This window comes from Pan troglodytes, chromosome 1 (assembly GCF_028858775.2).
Source record: "Pan troglodytes isolate AG18354 chromosome 1, NHGRI_mPanTro3-v2.0_pri, whole genome shotgun sequence".
In the NCBI taxonomy this organism is placed as follows: domain Eukaryota; kingdom Metazoa; phylum Chordata; class Mammalia; order Primates; family Hominidae; genus Pan; species Pan troglodytes.
Genome location: NC_072398.2, coordinates 226053805 through 226078728, shown reverse-complemented (window position 1 = coordinate 226078728; position 24924 = coordinate 226053805). Strand labels below are relative to the sequence as shown.

The 24924-nt window shown below is 47.8% G+C and overlaps 1 protein-coding gene across 24 annotated transcripts in view; it reads right to left on the bottom strand.

Annotated features, from left to right (window-relative positions):
• The window catches only part of NPHP4 (nephrocystin 4), a 134868-nt gene that overhangs the window by 71231 nt on the left and 38713 nt on the right, over nt 1-24924 (bottom strand). For all 24 annotated transcript variants that reach the window (XR_010148443.1, XR_010148446.1, XR_010148448.1 and 21 more), the window contains 4 exons: nt 21940-22076; nt 17280-17461; nt 16314-16440; nt 2355-2537 (listed from right to left, as the gene is read on the bottom strand). Coding sequence is in view for 15 of the 24 variants with exons in the window: in XM_063787063.1 (XP_063643133.1) it covers nt 2355-2537; nt 16314-16440; nt 17280-17461; nt 21940-22076 (629 nt within the window). In the remaining 9 variants the exon portion in view is untranslated. The remainder of the gene's footprint in view (nt 1-2354; nt 2538-16313; nt 16441-17279; nt 17462-21939; nt 22077-24924) is intronic.

Below are 24924 nucleotides of genomic sequence, written 5' to 3'. Positions count from 1 at the left end.
TTATAGGGCCGCTTCCCCAGCTCCTCTCTTAGTGATCTCTCTAGTATTTTCCAGTAGAGCCCCATTTCAATCCTCCAACCAGCTCTGCTGCCCCCTGCAACAGTGCCTGAATCCAAGGCCAAGCAGTAGCAAGACAGAGTGCTTTAAAGATGGGCAGGAATGTATAAAAGAGCTAAAATTTTCATCTGTCATTATGAGAATTCAATATATAATGTCTAAAATTGTAAATTAAGAAATAGCAGTAGAAGCCTATTATTTAGAAAACAAAGGTAAAGACTATAAGTCACAGCTAAGAGTTGAAAGTGGCTGCCTTTGGAGATATCAATTTAAAAAAAAAAAAGAGGGAGACAATTATTTGCTCAAGGGAAAACGGCAGGAGTTGTTTAAGAAAGTAAACACTCATGATCACACATGACTTCATTTCATAGTAAATAATGGTGAAATAATCAAAACAACATAAACTCTAAAATCTGACTACCCCAAAGTTATGGGCTTTGAATTCTATTTCTACTTTTCTTTGATTAACATCTGCCACTCCTACTCAACAGTCATGAGATCAGGGATGTTTTTTCTCAGAGTATATGTAGGTGCTCAATAAAAGTTCACTGAGTGATGAATGACTGAATGAGATAAAGAAGAGGCTGGTGCAGTGGCAGAGACAGGCACACCTAGGTTTCCAACTGACCTGACTTGAGAGGGGCTGGCACCACTATGCAGGAAATACAGGCAGAAGCACAAGAGTGCCTTCGCAGTGCAGGAAAGTGAGTCAAGTTTGTGACCAGGGTTAGTTCACTGCTTTGGTTAATTAAATCACTTTAGAGTAGTGGCCCTCAACTGGGGGCAATTTTACCCCCCCGGAAACATCTGGCACTGTCTGTGGACATTCAGGGCTCTCACAACTGGGGGGATCCTGCTGGCACCCAGTGAACAGAGGCCGGGAATGCTGCTCAACATCCTCTAGTGCACAGGATGGCCTCACACCAAGAATTCTCTGGTCCAAATGTCAACAGAGCTGAGGTCAAAAACTCCTGATTTGGAAGTGGTACTCCTTGTGGAAAATGGCAGAACTTGATACATTTGTGTCCTTAAGATAGTAAACCTTCAGAACATTTATGCCCCAATATAGTTTATGCACTTAAAAATTAAAGGCAATACAGTGGCACGATAGACCTAAAAGTAAACAGAAGAAATATTTATGTATATACCTATCCAAAGGGGAGGAGAGGGGAAGGAAGAGGAGAGAGAAGAGAAGAGACAAGGAGAGAGGGGAGGACGCAGGAGTGGCAGGCAGGGGAAGACGGTAATGGCTTCAGGATTTCTAACAGCAATTTTATAATAAGGGCTCAAACTAGACCATGTGGGAGTGCAGCAAAATACGGTCCCATCAGGAGAGACATTCCTTATAGGAAGAAAAGCTGCCCAATCAGCTGTTCTCTTATTCAGGTCCCCCAAGCATTATCCCAATCATCAATAACAACACTGAACACATTATCTGTCACTGGAGTCAGCACAGAGGTGACAAACTGAAATAACATGCACAGTCCTTTTACCTTAGAAAAATGAGGCACCTGAGTACTAAAAAGCTCCTGCTTGGACTGCTGAAACGGACGTGTTTTAGGAACGTGAGAGAAGACCAAACAGTGCAGCCGAGCAGAAACTCTGCCACACCTCAGAGAGCCCAACGGACTCTAGCCATCTGCCAGAGCAGGGTTTCGCACTGTCTGTGGTGCCCTGGGTCACCGCTAACCATCCTCCAACACCACCAATGGGGCCAAGGAGGCTGGGGATGAGACCCTCATACACACTTCAACCCACTTCGCTCTACTTGTTTTTGCTGTCTTAATTGGGGTGCAGAGAACATTTCATTTCAGAATTTAAAAAAAACCTGAGAATCTCTGCTGTGGTCCTACCCCTTGGTACACACCCAAGGTCCAACAAGCAATAGTGATAAGTCACAAAGATAAGCCAGGGCTAGAAACCAGAACCGGCTCCCACCTCAGCACTCATCCACCAAAAAACCTACTGGCAAAGGCCACATGAGGCCCAAGCTCCAATGCTCCAAACGTGCACACCACAGAGGTGAATCTTGCTGCAAAGTGTGTACACATCAGCTGGAGGTTCACCAAGTCATCCCAGGAAATCGGTATGTGAACAGCAATAAAACCCATGATAAAACTGGTCTTATCAGGTTTACATAAAAACATCATACTAATCTTTCTAAAGGCATACCCATGACATGAAAAAAATTCTGTAAATGAAACATCTGCAAACATATTTGTGAACTTTTGCTTTTGAAAATGAATGAACTTGGTAGAAGCTCACCAGAGATGCATAAGAAATACCTAATAATTTACCTCTTCAGAGCTCATGCTGGCTGAGGGTACCTTGTAGACCAGACAGTGCGAGGGGTTGGGCTGGATCCCACCCTGCAGAGGCAGGGTCACCCTTCCAGAATCAGCTTCCAGCAAGGGGTTCCAAACAGCCCAGCGGACCATGTGCATGCATGCCAGGTTGGACAGAGAGGTGACCGAAGCTGCCTAGAATTAAAACAAAGCACATCGGTGTATGAGTTATCACAGAAGTCACCTGGAGAGGGGAAATCAACAGTGCTTTCACGTGTAAAATTCAACGAGAGCTCAGTGTAGCAAGGGGCAGGGATCATCAGTTGCATTTTATAAAAGGAACTAGGGCAGGAGGAGGACATGGCATCCACAGTGCAGACAGTAGGGCACAGATAGTCTTCAGTTACATGACCCCACCGACCCAGTCAGGACCCCTGCCCACCCATGAGTCTCCTTTTCTGGCCCAAGGTAGTGATGGCTTCCCCCTTAGAGACCAGCACTGTTTTATGAAACCCTGTTCCCATAAGGATCTTTCCATAGGTTTGTAAACACTCTGCACCTTGCCAACACCAACTCAAATCCGTCAGGAAAATACTAGGAACAGCACTTTGAATTCCTAATCAGAAATTTGGTAAAATAACGAAGAATGCACATGTATATTCAATTCAGCATTATTAGCACACATTTTCTCCACAAAGCTCCAGCTTACAATAGCACATTTCGTATCTGTAGCTTTCATGAAATTGGGAAATCGATCGGGTCAAATTCCAGGCATTGTTCCTTCTTTCTCCTTCTCTCTGGCTGGCCAAATGGAAGGAATGAGGACACTGTGAAAACCAATCCCTTGGGTTACAACCACATTAAAGTCACTGTCACAAACACGGTTTCACGGCTTGACTGAGTAAAGAGTTTTAAAATTACCAACTTTCATCCATTTACTTAAAAAGAAGTAGGACTAAAGCTAAACCCCGGTCTTTTTTGGACCCCAAAGTCCAGCAGAGCCACCTTGTTGAGGAGGACTCCAGAGGTGATCAGCTCTGAACCAAGGCCCTGCCTGCAGATCCTGCAGGCTCCCCGGTGGGTGGAGCACACTTAAGTCACCAGGAAGCCGATTAGCCAGAGGCCCATGGGGTACAGGCAACAGCGGGTCCGACCAGGAGCTCCAGTTAGAGCTCTTTCCACTCCTAAGATCACAGCTGCACTGATCAGTAAGTGCTGCGGAGCGCTGCCTAGACCAGAGCCACCGGAACAGCCCAGAGGAAGGAGGAGCAGCTGTCCACTTCCACCTGGGACTTCCAGCCTCTGTGTCCCATGCGCAGGAGAAACAACCCCCAAGCAGGAGGTGGTGACTGGACCATGAGCACAGTGCTCCACTTCCTACAGTGCTCCACTTGCTACGGCTTCCCCCCAGCCCTGGCTAACAGAGACAGCTGCACCCTTCAGGGGTGACAAAAGTAAAATGGGGTGGCTCCCCACTGCTCCCAGTCCCGGGCTTGGCTAAGGCAGCCAAGGGCATCCCTCTTAACACTGCTGCCTGAGGGCATGAACCCAGGCAGCGTCAGAAACGCAGCCATGGTCACAGCGAGGAGGTGGCCCGGAAGGAGGACGCGTCCCACTCTTGGTGACGAATGGACGCCCATGCCCTGCCTAGGATGGGTGGAGCACAGCATCCACCAGGAACAGAGACGCCCACAGGATCCAGGAATTTGCGCTGCCTGGGAGCGAAGGAGGAGGCAAGACTCCAGTGGTGGTGGCCAGGGGTCCTAAGGGACTTTGCTTATTTGGCTGGACATGCCAGTGGGGAACAGCCACACCAGTGTCACTGCCCAGACTGCACTCAGGTCCCACACAGATCCCCGCATGTATGCGTGCACTCAAGGCCTCTAAAATCCGGACACAGATGGCCCCATGGTCTCTACTGGGCTAAACCACAGCCAACTTCATACACAAGCAGATGTGAATACAGAAAAGAAAACAGTTCTTGTTTCTTCCAAGTTAGCCTCTTCCAGACTGTTCCTGCCAGATGATATCCCATCCTGTTATATCCTAATAAAAATTTAGAATCGGCATCTTGTTTCACATTAATCTCTTTTCCCATCACAATCGGACTTCAAACCATCCACTTCTGCAGAGCCCTTTGCTGCAGCTAAATTCCAGATCATGGGCCAGGTTACTGCCACATTCACGCCCCCATCACAGGGTGAGCGGGGATTTGGGTGGTCCCTGGCAATTCAGTGAGAAAACACCCACACCATGGAAGGACATAGAATCAGAAAAGTAAGAAATGGAAGCATATGACTCTAAGCCACACTTTCAACATTTGCCAAATACAAAAACAATGTCTTCCTGTTCCCCGTCCAGTTAGCTGACAACAGATTATAAAACAGTGCTGAGCAACTATAGCATACCAACGACATGGTGATTATAACTCCACTGCTTTTTAAAAATCAAATTACAGCCAGGCACAGTGGCTCACGCCTGTAATCCCAGCACTTTGGGAGGTCGAGGCGGGTGGATCACCTGAGGTCAGGAGTTCAAGACCACCCTGGCTGACATGGTGAAACCCCATCTTTAGTAAAAATACAAAAATCAGCTGGGCATGGTTGCAGGCACCTGTAATCCCAGCTACTCGGGAGGCTGAGGCAGGAGAATCGCTTGAACCTAGAAGGTGGAGGTTGCAGGGAGCCAAGATCACACCACTGCACTCCAGCCTGGGCGACAGAGTGAGACTCCATCTCAACAACAAAAAAATCAAATTACTATAAATGTATTAGGAAAACTTGTCACTATAAGGATTCAACAATGTCTAGACTACTTTTGTAAACAGTTATCATCATAAAATACAGAAGTGTATTATTACAGGATCAAAAACAAAATAAAGTAAAATATGTATCTACGTTTTCATGCTATCTATACAACTTCTAATTTTCCACTTAGGGGATTCCAATATCTAATTTTCCAATTTCACAGTTCTTTTTGGTTCTCCATCAGTAGATGATCTCCTCTGTGCAAAGTATCTGTCAGTTACATAAACATGCATTTTTCCTCACTTTTCTGTTTAACAGCTTTAATAACAACAACAAAAAATCTGTGTAGCCAATTATTGATCATTCTTTCTGAGACCTCAACAGGCGAATGGGGGCCTGGTGGGAAGCCAGTCGCCATGTATTTGCCCACACTTGCTCACTGCCAGCCCACAGAGGGACCGGCAGACAGGAACTGCCCGAAAACCGCCTGGCTCTGCAGAGAAGGCCAAGCACAAGCAGAGTCACAGTGAGTCTAACACGCTCCTACAGCCAGTGGATCCTAGTGCTTGAGATGACATACACTACTTCATCATTCCTTTTCCTGCCCAACTTGGGTTTGAATTCACACAAACTGAAAAGAAAAAAAAAAGCCCCAAATACACCGAATTGCTCCCATTTAGACTTTTTAAGTATAACAGCACCAAATACACAAGTACAAATACACAAAAGACAAAATACACAATACACAAAAGACAAATGAGGAATACACTTGGATTATGAGTCAGGTTTTGTTGTGGAACAGAAGTGCCACACTTGCATTTACCACGCAAAGCCGCTCACAGAAAACAGGCCCTTGGCCTTTGGAAATGCTACAAACCAGAGTCCCTGTGGCGGGCTCAATGTGTCCTCCAAAAAGATGCTCTCAGCCTAATCCCCGGAACCTGTGGCTGTGGCTTTGTTGGAAACAAGGGTCTCTGTGGATGTGATTAGTTACAGTGTTGTGGGATGAGATAATCCTTCATTATCTAGACTGGCCCTAACTCCAATGGCAAGCATCCCTGTAGGAGCAGGGGAGAGAGAGACAGACACAGAGGGAGACACAGAGAAGAGGCCACATGACGAGGGGGCGGAGAACGGAGTGATATGGCCACAAGCCAAGGACAGCTAGGAGCCCCAAAACCCACAAGAGGCAGGGAGGCCCCATCCCACAGAACCTCCGGAGGAACTCAGTCCTGCCACACCTGGGGTTTCCTCGGAAGGAGCTCGGCCCGCCACACCTGAGCTTTGCCTGAGGAGGATCTCGGCTCTGTCACACCAGGGGTTTCCTGGGGAGGGGCTGGGCCCCACCACACCTGGGGTTTCCTGGGGAGAAACTTAGCCCTACCATACCTGGGGTTTGCCAGCAGAGCAGATTGTGGACCTGTGGCCTCAGAGCTGTGAGAGCACACATTTCCGCTGCTTTGAGCTGTGGAGGGTGTGACACTTTGTTACAGAAGCCACTGGAAAGTCATACAGGCCCTTGATGGCTTCTGTCCTCAGATCAACCTGAACTTACTTAGACGAAGGTGAAAACATCACATTACTTCACGAGCTTCATTTTCTTTAGATTTTCAGTAAGACCTTTTCACTCTTGCCTAGGCACCCAGCCTCTGGCCCTGGGCCCAGTTCTGCTGGGACCTCCAGCCCCAGGAACTGGGAATGCACAGTGAAGGGGATGGCGGCCGTTCTCTGGGTAATGACAGGGTGGGGTCCCCGCCAAGCAGCGCACTCACGCTCCACTGTCTCAAGGCCTTATCCAGATAGAGAGCTGGGCCCAGGGGAACTGCCACCTCGATGGAGGTGACATGTGGCACTTGGCTGAGGACAAATTTTAAAAAGACAAACTACTACGTCAAAACATCTCTGAATGTTCCTAGTATCACAGAAATCACAGAGGACATAAAGAAAAAAGAGAGAGAAATGTAGGTCTATAATTATGCAGACGAAGGAGACAGGGAGGCCTAAGATAAGTGTGAGGAAAGCAGCTCAGGCCCTGGGCTGGGAACACGCGCAGTCACACTCACGTGGTGTGAGAGCCACAGCAGGGACAGGGCTGACCCCTCGCAGGCACCATCCACCCTGTGCACCAGCTCCCACCCTGTGAAATGACCACCATACAGGCGCAGGAAACAGAGCAACCAGCCGCACACGGCGGGTGGCACAGACCCAGGAGCATCCTTGGAGGTGGAGCCTGGTGTCCCCCAGGTGTCCCCCAGCAGCATGACAGGTGGGGCACACAAGCGGCGGGTGGCTCCGGAACTCAGAGCTCAGGCCACGGGCTGAGGGCAAGTCCTTCCCGATGGCTCGCTCCCTGGCCGGCATTCTCCCTGAAGGACACGGAGCTCTTGGCCCTTGAGGCGAACTTCACAAGGCCAGAGAGACTGAGCCCCACCAGGTGAAGAGCTGGGGGTGGCAGGCAGCCAGGCTGGCGTTGGTGCCTCTACCTCCTGGCTGAGCAGCAGGAAGAACCAGGAGCCCAGAGGTCACAACAGCGGCACAGCCACTGCCAGCAACAGCGGAGGTTCACAAGCCAGATGCCATCAACCAGAAGTTACTCAGTCCTCAAATCGGATCCAGTACATGCAGAACTGAGTCCAAACGAGACGGACAGCAAACCCGGCAGTGGCTCCCAGACATTCCTGGGGGAAAGGAACCCTAACCACAGGCAGTTAAAGTCATCTCCTCCAACCCTCTATGACACAGGCTGTGCGCTGTCATTTAAAAGCAGAGTGAAATTTAACCCTTTTCCCATTTAGAAAAACAAAGCGCAGCTGGCTGCCAGCACTCATTTAATTTTACATAAACGTGCTCTTTGAGACTGAAGCAAATCTGACTGATTTTCAATGTGAAAATAAAATGTAAAAACTGTTCTTGGAATTATTTCTAAACAGAACATCAGAATCATCTGAATCATCAGAATCGGCTATTTTGGAAAAATCGGATTCATCAAACGAATCTTCGGCCAACAACTGTTAGAGAACGATGTTAACACCACGCATAGGAATGTTACATTTTCTAGAATTTGACATTTTCATTGACGGAAAATTACTGTATCTTGTATATGGAAATACCACTACTAAAAACATAATGCTATAAATAGAATGATGTCTTTTGTTTCCAAAGTCAATATACTCGAGCAATGCGAAAATAATAATAAAAGTGAGATACTTCATGGCAAAGCTGCCGCAGGATAAACACTGCAGCCACAAGTGCCCCCAGTATTCTCGGGGCAAACTGGAAAAGGGCTAACAGGCAACATTTTCATGTTATTCTACTGAGTGCAGTAATTATTTTTAAAAATATACATGAATAATGAAAAAACTGTGGTATGGTTTTAAAGAAATTTCCATAACCTGGTGAAACTCTTCACACAGGGTAATAGGTTCATAAAGCCTTGGTCCTCTGCAAAACAAGCATCAACTTGACAATGACTAAAAGAAGCAACAGCAAAACTGTCACGCATTTGGAGCCATGGCCTGGGTTGGGCCGGTGTGAAGCTCTCCGCCCTCTGGAGCAAGTCTGGGCCCCAGCGGCTGGCACGTGGGCACTGCAGGGCCTGGGTTGGGCAGGTGTGCAGCTCTCCGTCATCTGAGCCTAGTCTGAGGCCTGGTGGCTGGCACGTGGGCCCTGCAGGGCCTCTACTTCTCACCCCAGCTCCACTTCCCTCCCTGCCCTCACTGGGTCTCACAGAGCCAATGAACACTGGGGTCAGATTCAGGGCCCAGCATCCACTGCAGTGGGCACTGCCCTTCCACAAGGCCTGGCTCCAGGAAGCAACCCCCACCTCAGCCACACAGTAGGGCAACAGGAAATCCCATTCCCCCATGCCAGTGACTACACCAGGGAAGGGGCTCACGTGAGGCTGGCCCCAGGCCTGCTGTGAGACCGCGCTGTCTATGAGCTCGGATTTAGGGAACTTGGGAGCAAGAAGCTTTCTTTCATTACGGGCCACCAGCAGGGAAAAAAGTTAGCCCAACGCTGTCGACAGTCACACCCCCACCAGGACCCCAGGGCACAGAAGGAGGGAAGAGGACAACAGAGGATGAGGTGGGGCCAGCAGAGGGACAGAGAAGAGCTGCCTGCCCTGGAACAGGCAGAAAGCATCCCACATGCAAGAAAAAGTAGGCCAGCTAGACTTAAAATCAGAACTACCACTCATCAAAAGATAGTGTAACATTTGGGGTGCTATAATTTTAAAATGTCCCCCAAAAGGCACGTGTTGGAAATTTAATCCCCAACAAACCAGGGCTGGGAGGTGGGGCCTCATGAGAGGTGGTGAGGCCATGAGGGTGGAGTGAATGGATGAATGCCATTGTCTCGGGAATGGGCCTCTTCTACAAGGACGAGTTCAGCCCCCCTTTCTCTTGCTCACCCTCTCTTTGCCCTTTCGCTAGGGAGTGACGTAACAAGAAGGCCCTCACAAGATGCTGGCACCTTGATCTTGGACTCCCCATCCTCCAGAACCATGCATGAGCCAATAAATTCTATTCACTATAAATGACCCAGTCTGTGGTATTCAGTTACAGCAGCAGAAAACAGACTCAGACAGGAGCAACCAGGGAAAGGGGACACAAATCTCCCCGCTTTACTCTTCATAACTGCAATATGAATCTACAATTACCTCAAAATACAAAGCTTAATTTTAAAGACAGCATGCGGTATATAATAAGAGCTACATAAAATGCTAGTAAAATTGCTTAAATAATAATGACTGTCTACAAAAACAAAATAAAAACACAGTGCTAATTCAGACAATATAATGAAAGAAAACATCCCATTTACAACAGCAGCACAAAAAATTCAATACCCATGAAAAAATTTAATAAGAATTGTTAAAAATCTACATTTTAAAACCATTTTTAAAATCATTCCTGAAAGACACAAAAATAGACTTGAACAAATGGAAAGACATCCTGTTCTTGGTTAGGGCAACTAAACATCCTTGAGATGTAAAATTCTCTCTAAATTCAATCATAAATTTACTGCAATCCCAATTTTTAAAATGCCAATCAGCATTTTTTGGAGCTAGACCTCTTGATACAAAAGTTAATCCAGAAAATAAACATGCAAGAAAAGCTAGAAAAGCAAGGAAAAGAAGAACCATAAAGCTGAACTTGCCTTACCAAATGCTAAAACACACAACAGAGCCTCCAAAATTAAAACAGTATGGCCATGGTACATTAACAGACAGGGCAGCCCATGAGAGTAAAAGTCCAAAAACAGATGCACTATCCATAAAGACAGAGTATGTGATAAAGACAGCACATTAAGTCACCATGGCAAAGGGGGACTTCTGAGTAAGTGGTAGTGGGACCAGATGGCCACTGGGAAAAGATAAAATCAGATCCATCCCTCACACCACAAACAAGAGATCTAGACAAAAAAAAAAAAAAAAAAAAAGGCAGGAGAAACATTGCACGAGGAGAAAATACGGGTGAATTCCTCTATGACTGGGGAACGAAGAAAGGCTTTTTCCCTGACTCAAAATCCAGATACAATAAAAGAAAGAACTTATATATCTGACTACATTAAAAGATGTTTTAATGTTTACACAGCCAGAAAAAAAATAAAAAGATAAATGACAAAATGAGGAGAAAATATCTGCACTATTTATCACAGATAAAGAGCAAATATCCTTAACATACAAAGAACTTTTAATATTTGATGAAAAATGCAAAAACTCTACAGAAAAATGGGCAAAATAAGTAGAGATGAAGATGAGTCTGAAGCATCTTCTGAAGCCAGAAAGTACTCAAACACAAAACAGGACGAAGGATGCCATAGGACACAGGGGCCAGCCTCAAGGACTCCATCCGGCCAAATCTGGGACAATTTGTACCAAAATAATCAGAAGCAGTGACTTTGAAAACAGGGATCCCTGAGTCCAGACCCATGTGCGCTTGATGGACAAGTCAACCATCTACCCACCAGTGAGGAGACAGGGGGCCCTGGGGACAGGAGGTGCCATGCCAGCTGCAGGTCTGTGGGAAAGCTGGGCTGGGGCTCCTCCTCCTGCAGGAAGCATAAACGACGCCAACCCAAGGGGGACAATCGGATGAGGAGCAGATACCCACGTGGTCTCAGAGTTTCCCCACAGATCAATTATTAGCTGCATGGAGGAAAAAAGGTAACTCTACAGTGGAGATATCAGCAAAGATCACCACAACCAACCTCGCCCAGGATGAACACATGCACGTCTGGATGTGGGACCCAAGGACTGCCCCTTGGTCACACGGACCACTACCAGGAAGGCACAACCTGACTCCAACTATGAGGAAGCATCAGATGAACCCAAGCAACATACGCATTAAAAATTTTTTAAAGAAGGGAGACTAGGCCATGCACAGTGGCTCATGCCTGTAATCCCAGCACTTTGGAAGGCCAAGGCGGGTGGATCACAAGGTCAGGATATCGAGACCATCCTGGCTAACATGGTAAAACCCCATCTCTACTAAAAATACAAAAAATTAGCCGGGCGTGGTGGCAGGCACCTGTAGTCCCAGCTACTCAGGAGGCTGAGGCAGGAGAATCGCTTGAACTCAGGAGGCGGAGGTTGCAGTGAGCCGAGGTCGCGCCACTGCACTCCAGCCTGGGCGACAGAGCGAGACTCCATCTCAAAAAAAAAAAAAAAAGGGAGACTAAAATATTAAAAATAAAATCATAAATGACAAAAAAAAAAAAAAAAAGCTGAGGAACTGTTCCAGAATTAAGGAGGTCAAAGAGACACAGAAACCAGACACAAGACATGATCCTGAACTGGAGACGGTACTGGAGGAAAGGCCATCAGGGACACACACGGATCAGTTCAACAGACCCTGGAACATGGGCCATTGATTTTGTTCCAAGAATATGAGTTAATACATAAACAATAAATCAGGCAAATCTTCACCCCTTAGAGATTTGGGGAGAGGGTTATTTTGTCATGTGACCCACAGAAAAGGACTGTATTCACCCCCAGAGGCCCAGGAGGATGCCCGCTTATTCAGACATGAAACACAGCCAAGACACTGGATCTGGTGATTTTTGCAGGTTTGCCCCTGTTGCATTTCATGCTCATGTTACAGGGAATTTGCTCCATCACTCATTCAGTCAGCAAACATTTCTGGAGCCCACACTTGCATGCATAAGACATTTCAAAAGAGGCAGTGCTGTGGCAGTCAAATGAGGTTGCACTGTCCCCAGGATCCTGGGAAGAAAGTGGTCTGGACAGGAGGGACTACTTCTTTAGTAGTTTCTTTCGCTTCTTCACAGCTAACCCAAACATAAATTACAGGAAAAAGGTTTTAGATGCTTTGGTTAACTAAAAAATGCAAAAAAATTAACAGCAGATTAAAGTCAGTGAGTGTGTCTTCGCAAAACTTTTGTTCCTAGTTTGTTTCCAATGACTACAAAATACTCAGGACCCAAAGAATACGTGCAGACTCCAGTGCCTGGGTGTGCCCTGAACACAGTATTTGTTCCATGTTCTCATCAGCCCAGGTAGCCTCCTCATCTGTGCATACCATTTACAGATGAATCCTTCCACAAAGGGCCCCTAGACACCATAGCTTTTGCCTCCTGATCTGATGCATAAGGCCAAGTGAAGCAGCTGCCAAAAGCCTGGTGCATTTTGGCTCTCCCAGCATTAGGAATGTGTGATGAAGGCAGCAGGGCCACAGGGAGAGCAGATCCTCCAGTCAAAGGCAACATGAGGAAGCCACTGCCAGGGAACAACAGACAGGCCGCCCAGCTCATGCAGGAAGACGGCTGTCACAAGTCACTTTCCAGGGAAAAGCACATTGCTGGGGTTTGTCCGTTTCTGATGAAGTAAAATACTTAAAAAATGTACACCCAGGCTGACTGGATGTTTGATGATACTAAGAAATGCAGTCAAGGTTAGGTGTGATGATGGTGTACACAGTGACACTCCAGAGCCCTGTCTTTTGGAGAGATATGGTGAGCCATCTGTAGATGAAAGGATGCAATGTCTAGGATGCGGTCTCCAATAGCCCGGGTGGAACGGGACGGGAGAAAGAGATGAGACACGAGCGATAAATCGGGGGTTGGAGGTGGGTGCAGGGAGCGCACCACATGCTTCTCCACTGTTAGCTTTGAAATTTCCCAAAATAAAAAAGTTTTTTAAAAAAAAGAAATGTTCATGCCAAAAGGTTTACAGATGAAATAAAATGATGCCTGGAATTTGTTTCAGAATAATTCAAAACGGGTTGTGGGAGAGGATATAGAAGAAGCAGATTGTCCAGGAAGCTGGCAGCCGGGGAAGCTCCGTGGGGCCCATCGCACCAGCCAGCCTGTTTTCAGCTGTGCTTACAGCTTCCACCACGCAGGGTCCTCACCAAAGACAAGGAGGAGGACGCTGCAGCCGGAAGGCACGACCACACCCAGCTGAAAAAATCCCCACCCAGCTGAAGAAGGCTGCTCTGGGAGACGCTGCTGCAGACGGGGTGGCTGAGGTGGGAGGGCCCTGCCACGGCCCGCCCTGGGCCTTCCAAGGAGCGCGCTGGGCTCCTCTACCATAGCCACCGTCACAGACGGCCCCGCCATTGTGCCTTTCTCCTCTCATGTCCCACTCAATTCCAGTTTCACCCGGTGGATGCTTAACCCACTTCCAATGGTTCCGCACAGGAAGCAATTTTTGTGTGGAAGGTCATTTCACACACTGCAACATTTCCATTCCAGATTTCACCCAGGAAAGCGCACTTGATGACAGTAAAGTGGAATCCAGTATTCCCAGTTACAATCGACCAGCACATCAGAAAGTACCAATGACTGGCTGGGCGCGGTGGCTCACGTCTGGAACCTGAGCACTTTGGGAGGCCAAGGAGGGCAGATCACTTGAGGTCAGAAGTCTGAGACCTGCCTGGCCAACGTGGGAAAACCCCGTCTCTATTAAAAATACAAAAATTAGCTGGGCATGGTGGCCCGTGCCTGTAGTCCCAGCTACTCAGGAGACTTGAGGCAGGAGAGTCACTTGAACCCAGGAGGCGGAGGTTGCAGTGAGCTGAGATCGCGCCACTGAGGGGCGAGAGAGTGAGACTCTGTCTCGAAAAGAGAAGAGAAGAGAAATCAGTGACTCCATAGCCTCACCCGCACCCGCACCCCAGACGCTCGTGAAGCGGCCACCATCGAAACCACCTGTTGTCAGGAATTTCAGATGAGGGTTAAAAAAGAATAAAGTATTGCTAAGACATCTTGGTTTCAGCATACAGATGTCATAATCACAAGTAAATTACAATTAATATTCTCTAGAAGACACTGAGAGTGAGGCGCCAGCCCCCCTGCTCCTCCCCACCTCCCCCCACAGCCCCTGGGAACCACACATCAGCCATCAGGCGCTGCCAGGACACCCTGAGGCCATTTCTCCTCCGCTCACTCCCCAGCCTGGGCAGCCCCATCCCTCCCCATGAGCCACACCCACCCCAGAAGACCCCTCCCACCCAAGGGTATTCACAAACAGCTGTATTTTAGCTGAAATTTCTGGTCATAAGTAAAGAAAAGCAGAACTGGAACAGTTTCATTAAATGACTGTGACTGCGTCAGTCCACAGAACGCTTGGCACCTCTGGATTTTTGCACCTAATTAGGACTCGGAATCATAGGGACCGGAGGCATGGACACTGGCAAGGTCAACTCGCCACTACCAGAAGAGATTAGAAACACCAAATGGCAGCTACACCCCGACACCCTGCTCTCCAGCCTGAGGCACACCCTAAGACCGTCCTCAGCACCTCATGCTCCTTCACAGGCTGTTCCTGAGAGAGCGGCCCAGTCACGATGGCAGGCCAGATCGCCATGGAAGATGTCTTGTCAACCGTTTTTTGGTTTCTGATTTACTTGTTAAAATGATACAGAAGTACCCCGATCTGCAGTTTCAGTGACCCTCAGTCAACCTTGGTCTGAAAATATTAAACAGAAAACTCCAGAAGAAAACAATCCCTAAGTGCTAAATTGCGTGCCACTCTGAGCAGTGTGATTAGATCTGGCATTGTCCCCCCACAGGGCGTGAATCATCCCTCCGTCCCGCATATCCACACTGTAGACACCACCCACCCATTGCAGTTGAGAGGTAGAGAGAGAGAGACTACGTTCACTTTTATTACTGTATATTATAATTGTTCTATTTTATTGTTATTGTTGTTAAATATCTTACCGTACCTAATTTATAAACTGTGTCATAGGTATGTATATGCAGGACAAAACTTAGTATGTACCGTGTAGGGGTCAGTACTACAGAGGTTTCAGGCCCCCACTGGGGTCTTGGAACAAACGCCCCGTGGAAAAGGCGGAACTGCATTATTGACTTTTTCAAACAGAAAACTAAATCTTAAGAACAGCAGGATTTGGGTTTTTCAAAGAATCTACATTAATATAAATGATGTCCACATATTTTATTTCTTTCAACTGAACCTATAAATTCTTACTCTTAGTGTTCTATAGGTATATATAAAGTTCCCTATGAGAAACCATCTCTCATTTGTGCAAATTCAAGCTTTACCACACTACTGTCATATAAAAATACATTAAAATGGCCTCTTTTTTCAAAATAATTAGCGATTCAATAATCATGAATTAACGCTATTATGATACATGAAACTTACTGACCTATGCATTACTCCCAGCCAGCAGAATGCACCTGTGATTTATGAAATATGTATTTGACCTTCGTCCGGTTTCCTGGTATACAACTCCTGAAACCCCCGGAATCTCCGAAGTGTTATCTTTTGTGTGCTAATGAGATGACCGTGGCTGGTAGCCCCTAGGTGGCTTCAGGATGGGGCTGCTCACAGAAAGACCAAGGCAGGGGGAGGAGAGTGACTGAAGGTTACATTGATCATCAATGGCCAATGTTTAATCAATTATGTCTACGTAATGAAGTTTTCATCAAAACCCAAAAGGACTGACTTCAGAGAGCTCTGGACAGCTGAACCCATGGAAGTGCCCAGAGGGCGGTGCCCAGGAGGGCATGGGAGCTCCAAGTCCTTCCCACATTCTTTGCCCTCTCCATCTCATCTGTATCCTTTGTAACATTCCTTACAATCAGCTGGTAAATGTCAGTAAAGTGATTTTTACTTATTATTTATAATAATCATGCCTGTTTTTAATGGAAAAAGCATTCATGCCCACTACATTTATCCTCACACACAGAGTTCATCACCAGAGGAAACCGAGTACAAAAGGGCTGTTCTTACATTGCCGTCCACTCCTGCAGGGCTGCTGAACACGTACTCCAGCTGGAAGATGACCGCAAATGCAGGGTGGCCGACCATCTCTGGGAGGCGGAGGCGGCTTCTCAAAACCAGAGCTTGGCTCCCAGAGCTGGGTCAGAAACACAAACCAGGGACGCATTAGAGCTCGGGCTCCCATCCTTCCCGCATCCACGTCGACCGCTGTCAGAACAGTCAAGGGGACACCCTGGGGGACACAGGGGTGCTGCTGCAACAGCAAGTCCACCATGTAACACTGCACACTCTTCCAAATGATTCAGAAATTCCCCAAAACATTGCTTTTTAAGAGATGGGGGTCTCACTAGGCTGCCATGACTGCTCTCAAACTCCTGAGCTCAAGCAATGCTCCCGCCTCAGCCTCTCATTGCTCTTTCAACGCATTTCCAAATTACCAAAGCTTGCCTGCAGGCCTGATACGGCCAAGTTACCAGGAAATGCCACTGAGGATGGAGGCTCCTTCCTCAAGGCTGGCCTACAGCAGAGGACACCTGGCCTCTGCCTGGCACCATGAGAGAGGAAAGGCATGACGCCCTGCAGTGATGTCTGTGACACCTGATTTGGGAAGCAATGGATTAAACAGAGCAGCAGGTCTTGCTGCCCCCCGACTCTCCGTCCTATGAGAAACTAATCACAGGGCACGCCTAGAAGGCAGCATCCAAGGCCTCCGTAGACCCTCAGCAGCCGCAGCTGGAAGCATCCATAATGCTAACCCCCAAATTGTCAGAGCACAAAAGGAAAAAAAAAGGGGGGGGCTTTTTCCAAACTTCCAACTCCAAAGTTTGTTCCTAATGGGCACAACTTCCAAGAGGAAAGAAACACAAGGAAGAACTCCCACGTGGGTGAGTCAACACCTGACATGCACAAATGACCTCATTTCATCGTGATCCCTTGCACATCCCCACCCATCCCTGGGGACCCAAGAGACAATACCTGGTCTTGGAAGAGGAGACCACTTTCCTGCTGAAGCTAGCTGAGCGCGTCAAGGCCACATCCATCTCAGGCACCAGTACAACGACCTGCGGCCTCTGCACGAAGCCCAGACCGTTGTGCACGCCCACACGCAGGCGCCGCTCCAGGATCTCCAGGGCACCACCGTCCAGTGGGCCACATCCCTGGAAGAGGCACAGAAGGAATGAGCCCCGGCACAGACGGAAAGAGGGAGCTCGCCAGAAGTCCCTGGGGGAGGCGAGCAGAGAGAAGAAACTGGAGCAGAAGTTGCAGATAACTGCAGATCAGATGATGCTTAGTAAAGATGAGTGCAAGCAAATGACAGATACAGCACCCAATCCCAGCCACTGGCCTTGGGGCACTGCCCGGGCAGTTCTGGCATTTCCAACACAGCATGATCCTCTCAGCAACGCACACCCTCAGATGCCTCGATCCCCAAAACCCGACACTAGCTTTCCAAGGCTGGGCTGACCATTCTCAAGATGCAGCAAACTCGTACTTGGCTCCTTCAAGACTCCTCCAAGGTCCCATAGCCCACTCCCCCAGAGCCCCCCTTTCCCAGAGGCTGCTTCCCCAGAGTCCCCTTCCCTGGGGCCCAATTCCCTGGACAACGATGGAGAGGTGCTCAGAGGCAGAGCTCATCACATTTCAACTCTGTCTACCCAGAGACCTGAGACTGGGTGTACAAAGGGAAACATGTTTAGGCACTAAGTCATAAACCAATAAAAACAGAATCGGCCCCAAAGTGGTCACTCGATATTAAAGTGTTTCATCTTAACAAAAATGTACAGGCGCTATAACAAATGAACAAGGATATTCCCCTGGCTATTAGTGTTTATTAAATTATGTGATCTTTGCAAAATGATCCTCAAATTTTCAAGTTTTCTTTACTGTCCATTAAGCAAGCTGAACAGACCTAAATTCAGCCTATTAGTCTTTGGATAACGAAAATAAAACTATGCAGATAACTGAGTATCTGCCAGTTGGATTGGAACAAAAATACAAAGATAGTAAAAATACACAATAAAGTGATTTTTATGGGACTGTATAAAATTCAACAATGATATTCCTAAAACAACTCTACCCTCACACAATCCGCCCTGACAAACAAGAAAACAGCAGGAACTACACCAAGGAAACGGATGTTGCTGTTTCAATCCTATTCTCTGCTTTGTGTTTACATAAGACCATATTATGTAGAACTGCATTTTCAAGAACGGGTAGGGAGCAAACAAGTCCAGCTCATTCACACACACATACACACACACACACACACACACACACACAAATAACTTGCTAACTTCATAGACTACTAGGATGAGCACCTGAATCATTCATTCTCACAACTAAATAGTACAGCCCTCCTATGTGCCAAACACCGTTCATGCACATCACGTGTCATGGTAAACAAAACAAAGTCCCTGTCCTGGTGACACTCACCACAGGAGACCGACAATAACAGATAAGAAGGCCAGCTGCTCCCAGGAAGGGCTGAGCACCCGGGAGGAACGCGGGGTGACAGCTGGAGACACGGTGGCAAGGGCGGGGAACAGCACCCCCGCAGGACAGTCAGGGGACCCCGTCCAGACCTGAAGCCTGAGGGAAAACATGCAGAGATGTGCAGGAAGAACATTCAGGAAAGTCAGCTACATGCTGCAGGACCCATGCAGGGACAAGCATGAGTCCGAGGCCACCCAGGCAGAGGCATGCCTGAATCCGGGACCACAAAACAGGCCCAGGAAGCAGCACACAGCGAAGTAGGAAACCAGCAAAGACCAAACCATGCCCAGGAGGCAGTACACAGTGAGGCAGGGGAAACCGGCAAAGACCAAACCACGTGCATCTTGGAGGACCAGGAGCCTAGGTGTCAGTCCAAGGGCAATGAGAAGCCAGCAGCAGGTTTTAAACACAGAAGAAAAATGGCTGAATTTATGTGGCCTCTCCTGTGGCAGCCAGTCTGGGCTTGCTCTCATGGAGGCAGATGTTTAAGAGAGGAGTTTAAGAGAGGGTCCCTAAAAGTCCAATTACACTTCATCTTACCCAAAAGGCCAAGAAGCAATGAATTTATGTTTTTAAAAGACCTCTTTGACTACTGAGTGAAAAAAATGTTCTCTGGGACTTTCAAGTGAACATGAGGGACACTTCCTCAGAGAATTTCCTTCCCCCAATACCTAAGGAGCAAAATATGCCACCAATCAAGGACGGCAGCATAACAGACCACACCAGCCTTCAGGACCTGGCACCAAGGCAGGACCCAAGCCTTGAAGCTCAAAGGGAGGAGGGCAGGCACCATGCCCAACTCTGCCTCCACCCCCAGGAGCTATGGCCGAGTTGGCAAAATCCTGGGAATTCCACCAAACCCTCATGGTAAAGGATTCATCTGCAGCTCCAGGCAAGGGATCTTTAAAGCCATACCCTTTGTCCTGTAACCTGGAGTCCCCTACCTCTCTGACTCTGGACTTGGCCAGTGACCTGCTTTGGCCAGTGGGAGAGTAACAAATTTAATCCAAAAAGAGGTTTGAAAATGTCTGCACATTTCCAACTCCTCTCTTAAACATCTGCCTCCACGAGAGCAAGCCCAGACTGGCTGCCACAGGAGAGGCCACAGGAGCCACGCCACCCCAACCAAAGTCATCCTAGACCAGCAGCCCCCAGCGGACCAGCCAGCTCATTGCAGGCCCATGAAGATTTTCCAAAAAAGTCCCTTTTACTTCCTGCTCGAGATTCTACTAAAAGTCAGGATATATACATGGAAGAATGCTCAGCCCCAACCTGAAAATAGCCCAAAAGTCCATCAACAGTAGAATGGATTTATAAATCCTGGTGCCCCACACGGACGACCATCCAGCAAAAAAAGTGAGCAAATGGAGCCACAGCCACTGCAGACAGCCTCCCACGGGAGCATGGTCTTGAGCAAAAGCAGCAAAACAAAACAGAAGAAAAAAGTACGACTTCATTTAAAGATAGGTCAAAAGCAGGCAAGCCTATATTGTTTAGAGATGCATCGATAGGCGGTAGAACCAGAACAGAAAGCCAAGATGTGATTAGCACAAAGGCCCGAGGGAATGGGCGGGGAGGAAGGTGCAGCCGGAGGAGACCCGCGAGGCTCTGAGGGTGCCTCTGTGGGTGCCGGGCCCAAGGCCTCCCTCTGCCGTCCTTCCTCGTGTCGCGCAGTCACACAATTGCATTCTGTGCGCTTCTGCGGGACTCATCACGAAAAGGGTGTGACATGAAGAGGACTCGACGCAATAGCAAGATGTTACCCACACCAGTTTCTTGGCTCTCTGCAATTAAAGTTTCTTTCTCTTTGTTTCTGAAGTTGAAAGTGAAGACTCTCTCTCATTCTAGGAGGGGGAACAAGGAGTGGTTTGCCCACAACCCAGGTCTGAGGGCCCCTCCTTCCAGAGCTGAGAGCAGCCAGGGCTGACCCCTCTTCTCCCCACTCCATCTGGTGATCATCAGCGAAAGCGCAGGCAAGGGGGCTGAGCCCAGGGCTCCAGCAGAACCAGGCAATCTCCGTCCCACATGCCTGTTCCCCCTGCTGCTGGCGACAGAAGAGCCAGGGCGGACAGACCTCATTCCAACACTATTTGTGACAGTTCATCAGGCCCAATTTTTCCAGACCAAGGACAGATTATTGCCTAGAAAACATAAGCAGTCCCCAAACCTGCAAAGGCTTTTCCAAGTCTTGTCTGGCATACAAACAAGCTTCTACACAGAAAATCCAAGACAACTTTTGCTGTCAGAGGTGACAGGAGCTCTAGAAACAACCTCCCTGGCCCTGGTGTTTTACAGCTTGCAAGCCAGAGCATCGCTGGGACAGAGCCGGAGAGGAAACCCCAGCGCATGCTGCGTACTAGGCAGGCTGAGCTCCACGCACCTGCACGACGCAGACATCCCTCCCGGGGGCCACAGGCAAACAGGCTCAAAAGCCTCTGCCTAACAGACGGACAAGCCCTCCAGACGCCCTGCCTGGGCACCTGGACAAACCCATACACTGAAAAGCAACAGACAGGAACAGCAGGGAGTGTGAACAGGCTCTCAGTGACCAGAACACAATGACCTGTGACACGGGCAGGCCGAGGGGACGGTGAGTCTGGGGGCGCCTTCCCAGGGGCCCAAGGTGGGTGAGATGACCGAGGCTTCCAGCCACCTCCGGAAATGAGCCCCATGTCCCCGCCGACGTCCTCTGAACATGGGAAGGGTTCTATGGGTTTCCCTATGCTCATCTGGTGACTTAGTTTACTTTAAATGAGGACTATTTCATGATCTACCAGAATTAACTTTAATTAACATCTCAGGCCAACAGCACCTTCATCACTGTTGAAGTTAAAACAACTGGAGGCTCTGTGGGGGCCTTGGCTGTGGAGGAAAGGGGTCCCTAAAGATCCAATTCAGCTCCAGAAAGAGGGGAAAAGACAGAACTACATCCTTAGGGCCACAGGGCCCTCCTCAGCAGCATCAGATGCGGGGTCTCCCCTGCCCCACCCACCCCTACCCTGCCCCACCCACCCCTACCCTGCCCCACCCACCCCTACCCTGCCCCACCCACCCCTACCCTGCCCCACCTCCTCCCTGCCCTACCCAGGTCCCACCCCTGCCTGGCCCCACCCTGCCCCCCATCACGCTTCTGACTCCACACCTCCTGGAAGTGGTCCTGGACGTGGAGCTCCAGCAGCTCTTCCTCAAACTTCTCCAGGGAGGGGTACAGGGTGAAGAATAAGTCATCCAGGTGCCCCGTGATGGGCTTCTGGAGGCGAGGCTTTCGGAGAGCGTCGCCTGAAACAGTGAGGGTGCGAAAAGGGTCATCCTTGGGAATAAAACACCCACTGGCAGCCACCGAGGGTCCCTACCCACCCCAGCCTCAGCCGGGGCCTGCAGCAACGAGGGGTGCTCGGGACTCCCAGACAGAGCACAAGGCCCAAGCCAAGCCTCCACAACAATTAAGCAAATACAGATTTCATTGGCAGTCCAAAATCTACCCCAAACCTCCTCCAGGAACAGTTTTTCGTGTTGTTTTGTTTTTCATTTTTTTGTTTTTCTGCTTGTTTGTTTGTTTGTTTGCTTTGAGACGGAGTCTCGTTTTGTCGCCCAGGCTGGAGTGCAGTGGTGTGATCTCGGCTCACTGCAACCTCCGCCTCCAGGTTCAAGCCATTCTTCTGCCTCAGCCTCCCAAGTAGCTGCAATTACAGGTGACCACCACGACGCCCAGCTAATTTTTGTATTTTTAGTAGAGGCGGGGTTTCACCATATTGGCCGGGCTGGTCTCGAACTCCTAACCTTGTGATCCGCCTACCTCGGCCTCCCAAAGTGCTGAGATTACAGGCGTGAGCCACCACACCTGGCCCAGGAACAGTTTTTATAATTCGACAACTCAAAGAACACAGATTGGAGAAGGCAAAGTGACACGTGCAGCCCTGCAGCCTGCTGCCCGGCATGGCTTCCTTCCTCTCTCCAGCAGGAACACGGCCAGCCACGCCGCTCCTTACTTTACTGTGTTACCTTGAACCATCTGCAAACACACTGAGCAGGCATGAGCCTGTCAAGGCAACCAGCAAAATACAGCCTGAACGGCACCACGAGAAAAGGGTCCCATCCAGAGGACAGTGGCCCCAGGGACCCAGCTCACGGTCTCGTGCAAAGCAGGCCCATGAAAAACCTTGGCTGAGAGAGGGAAGGACCCTGGGCTGCCTGGGGAGCCTTCTCCACTTGCTCTAGAGCAAAGGCTCATCCAGGAGGAGGAAGGATGAGCCAACCGTTTCCCAACCTACACACACCCGTGGACTCTGCCCCTTCTTTCTCCACCATCGTCATCTTCTTCTGGTCCTAGCTCCATCTCTTCCTATATTTTAATGATCTTTTACTTATGTAGATATGTAGATTTTTAAAAGCTAATTTCAAAGTTGAAAAAAAAGAAAACACTGAGGTAACACTCCATGCTGATGAAACTGCCGTCAAAATAACACTCTACTATCCTGCTGAAGATTATGAGTCAGTATCGCCTTTGCCTTTGAGTATGTCAAAAGCTTTAAAATATCACTTTCTGCCCCAGTAATTCCACTTTTTGAACCTATTCAGTGAAAATAATCAAAGACAGAAGCAAAGATTTATGTGCAAGAATATTCATTGAAACTTTATTATAATAGAGAAAAATCGAAGCAACCAAATGTTCAATAGGGGAATGTTCACTAAACTATTATTCATCCCTGCTGAATAAGAACAAAAAAAATCATACTGTCAAAGATTTAATAAATTGAGAAATAATCGTAATATTGTAAGTGAAAAGAATAGTAACATATGAAACTATTATGATTCCTTCTGATAGCGACGGTATTTAAAAGCATGTGCACTTACATGTATACATGTGGATCTGCAGGCAGGAACTGTAGATTATTTTCTTCTTTATAGTTTTCTATATTGTCCCCATCACAAACTCACATTAGGTTTGCCCAATGGAACAGAATAGAGATTCCAGAAATAAATTCATGCCACCTACAGCTGACTGATTTTTAAAGAGGTGCCAAGAACACGCACTGGGGAAAAGACAGTCTCTTCAATAAATGGTGCTGGACAAACTGGACACCCACACGCAGAAGAATGAGATGAGACGCCCTACCTCTCTCCATATATAAAAGTCAACTCAAAATAGATTGAAGACTTAAATGTAAAACCTGAAACTATGAAACTACTAGAAGAAAACGGAAGAAGTGCTTCGTAACACTGGGCTGAGTAAGGATTTTTTAAAGTAACATTGGGCCGTGAAAGGATTTTTTTAAACAAAACCGTAAAAGCACAGGCAACAAAAGCAAAAAGAAACAAATGGATTATATCAAAATAAAAAGGTCTTACACAATAAAGGAAACAATTAACCAAGTGAAGAGATAACCTGCACAATGGGAGAAAATATTTGTAAACTATATATCTAACAAGCGGTTAATATCCAGAATACATAAGGAATTTAAGCAACTCAACAGAAAAAAAAAAAAAACTAGTAGCTTGATTTTAAAATGGGCAAAAGGCCTTAACAGACATTTCTCAAAAGAAGACGTTCGAATAGCTGTAGGCACAGGAAACGATGCTCAGCCTCACTAGTCATCAGGGAAGTGACAATTAAAACCACAATGAGATACCACCTCACTTCACTGAGAATGGCCACCATCAAAAAGATAAAAGAAAATAAGCATTGGTGAGGACGTGGAGAAAGGGGAACACCTATACAATACGGGTGGGACTGCAAATTAGAACAGCCACTATGGAAAACTAGACAGAGGTTCCTCAAAAAGTTGAAAACAGAATTCCCAGATAATTCAGCAATCCTACTACCGAGTATATAATATCCAAAGGAAATGAAATCAGTATGTCAAAGAGATATCGCCACTCCCATGTTTATTGCAGCACTATTCACAACAGTGGAGACACAGAATCAACCTAGGTGTTCATCAATGGATGAATGCATAAAGAAAAGTAGTGTATCTACACAATGGAGTACTTACGCAACCACGATCAAAGAATGAAGTCCTGTCGCTTGCGACAACACAACATGAATGGACCTAGCAGACATCAAGGTTAAGTGGAATAAGCCAAGCACAGAAAGACAAATACCACATGATCTCACTCATATGTGGGA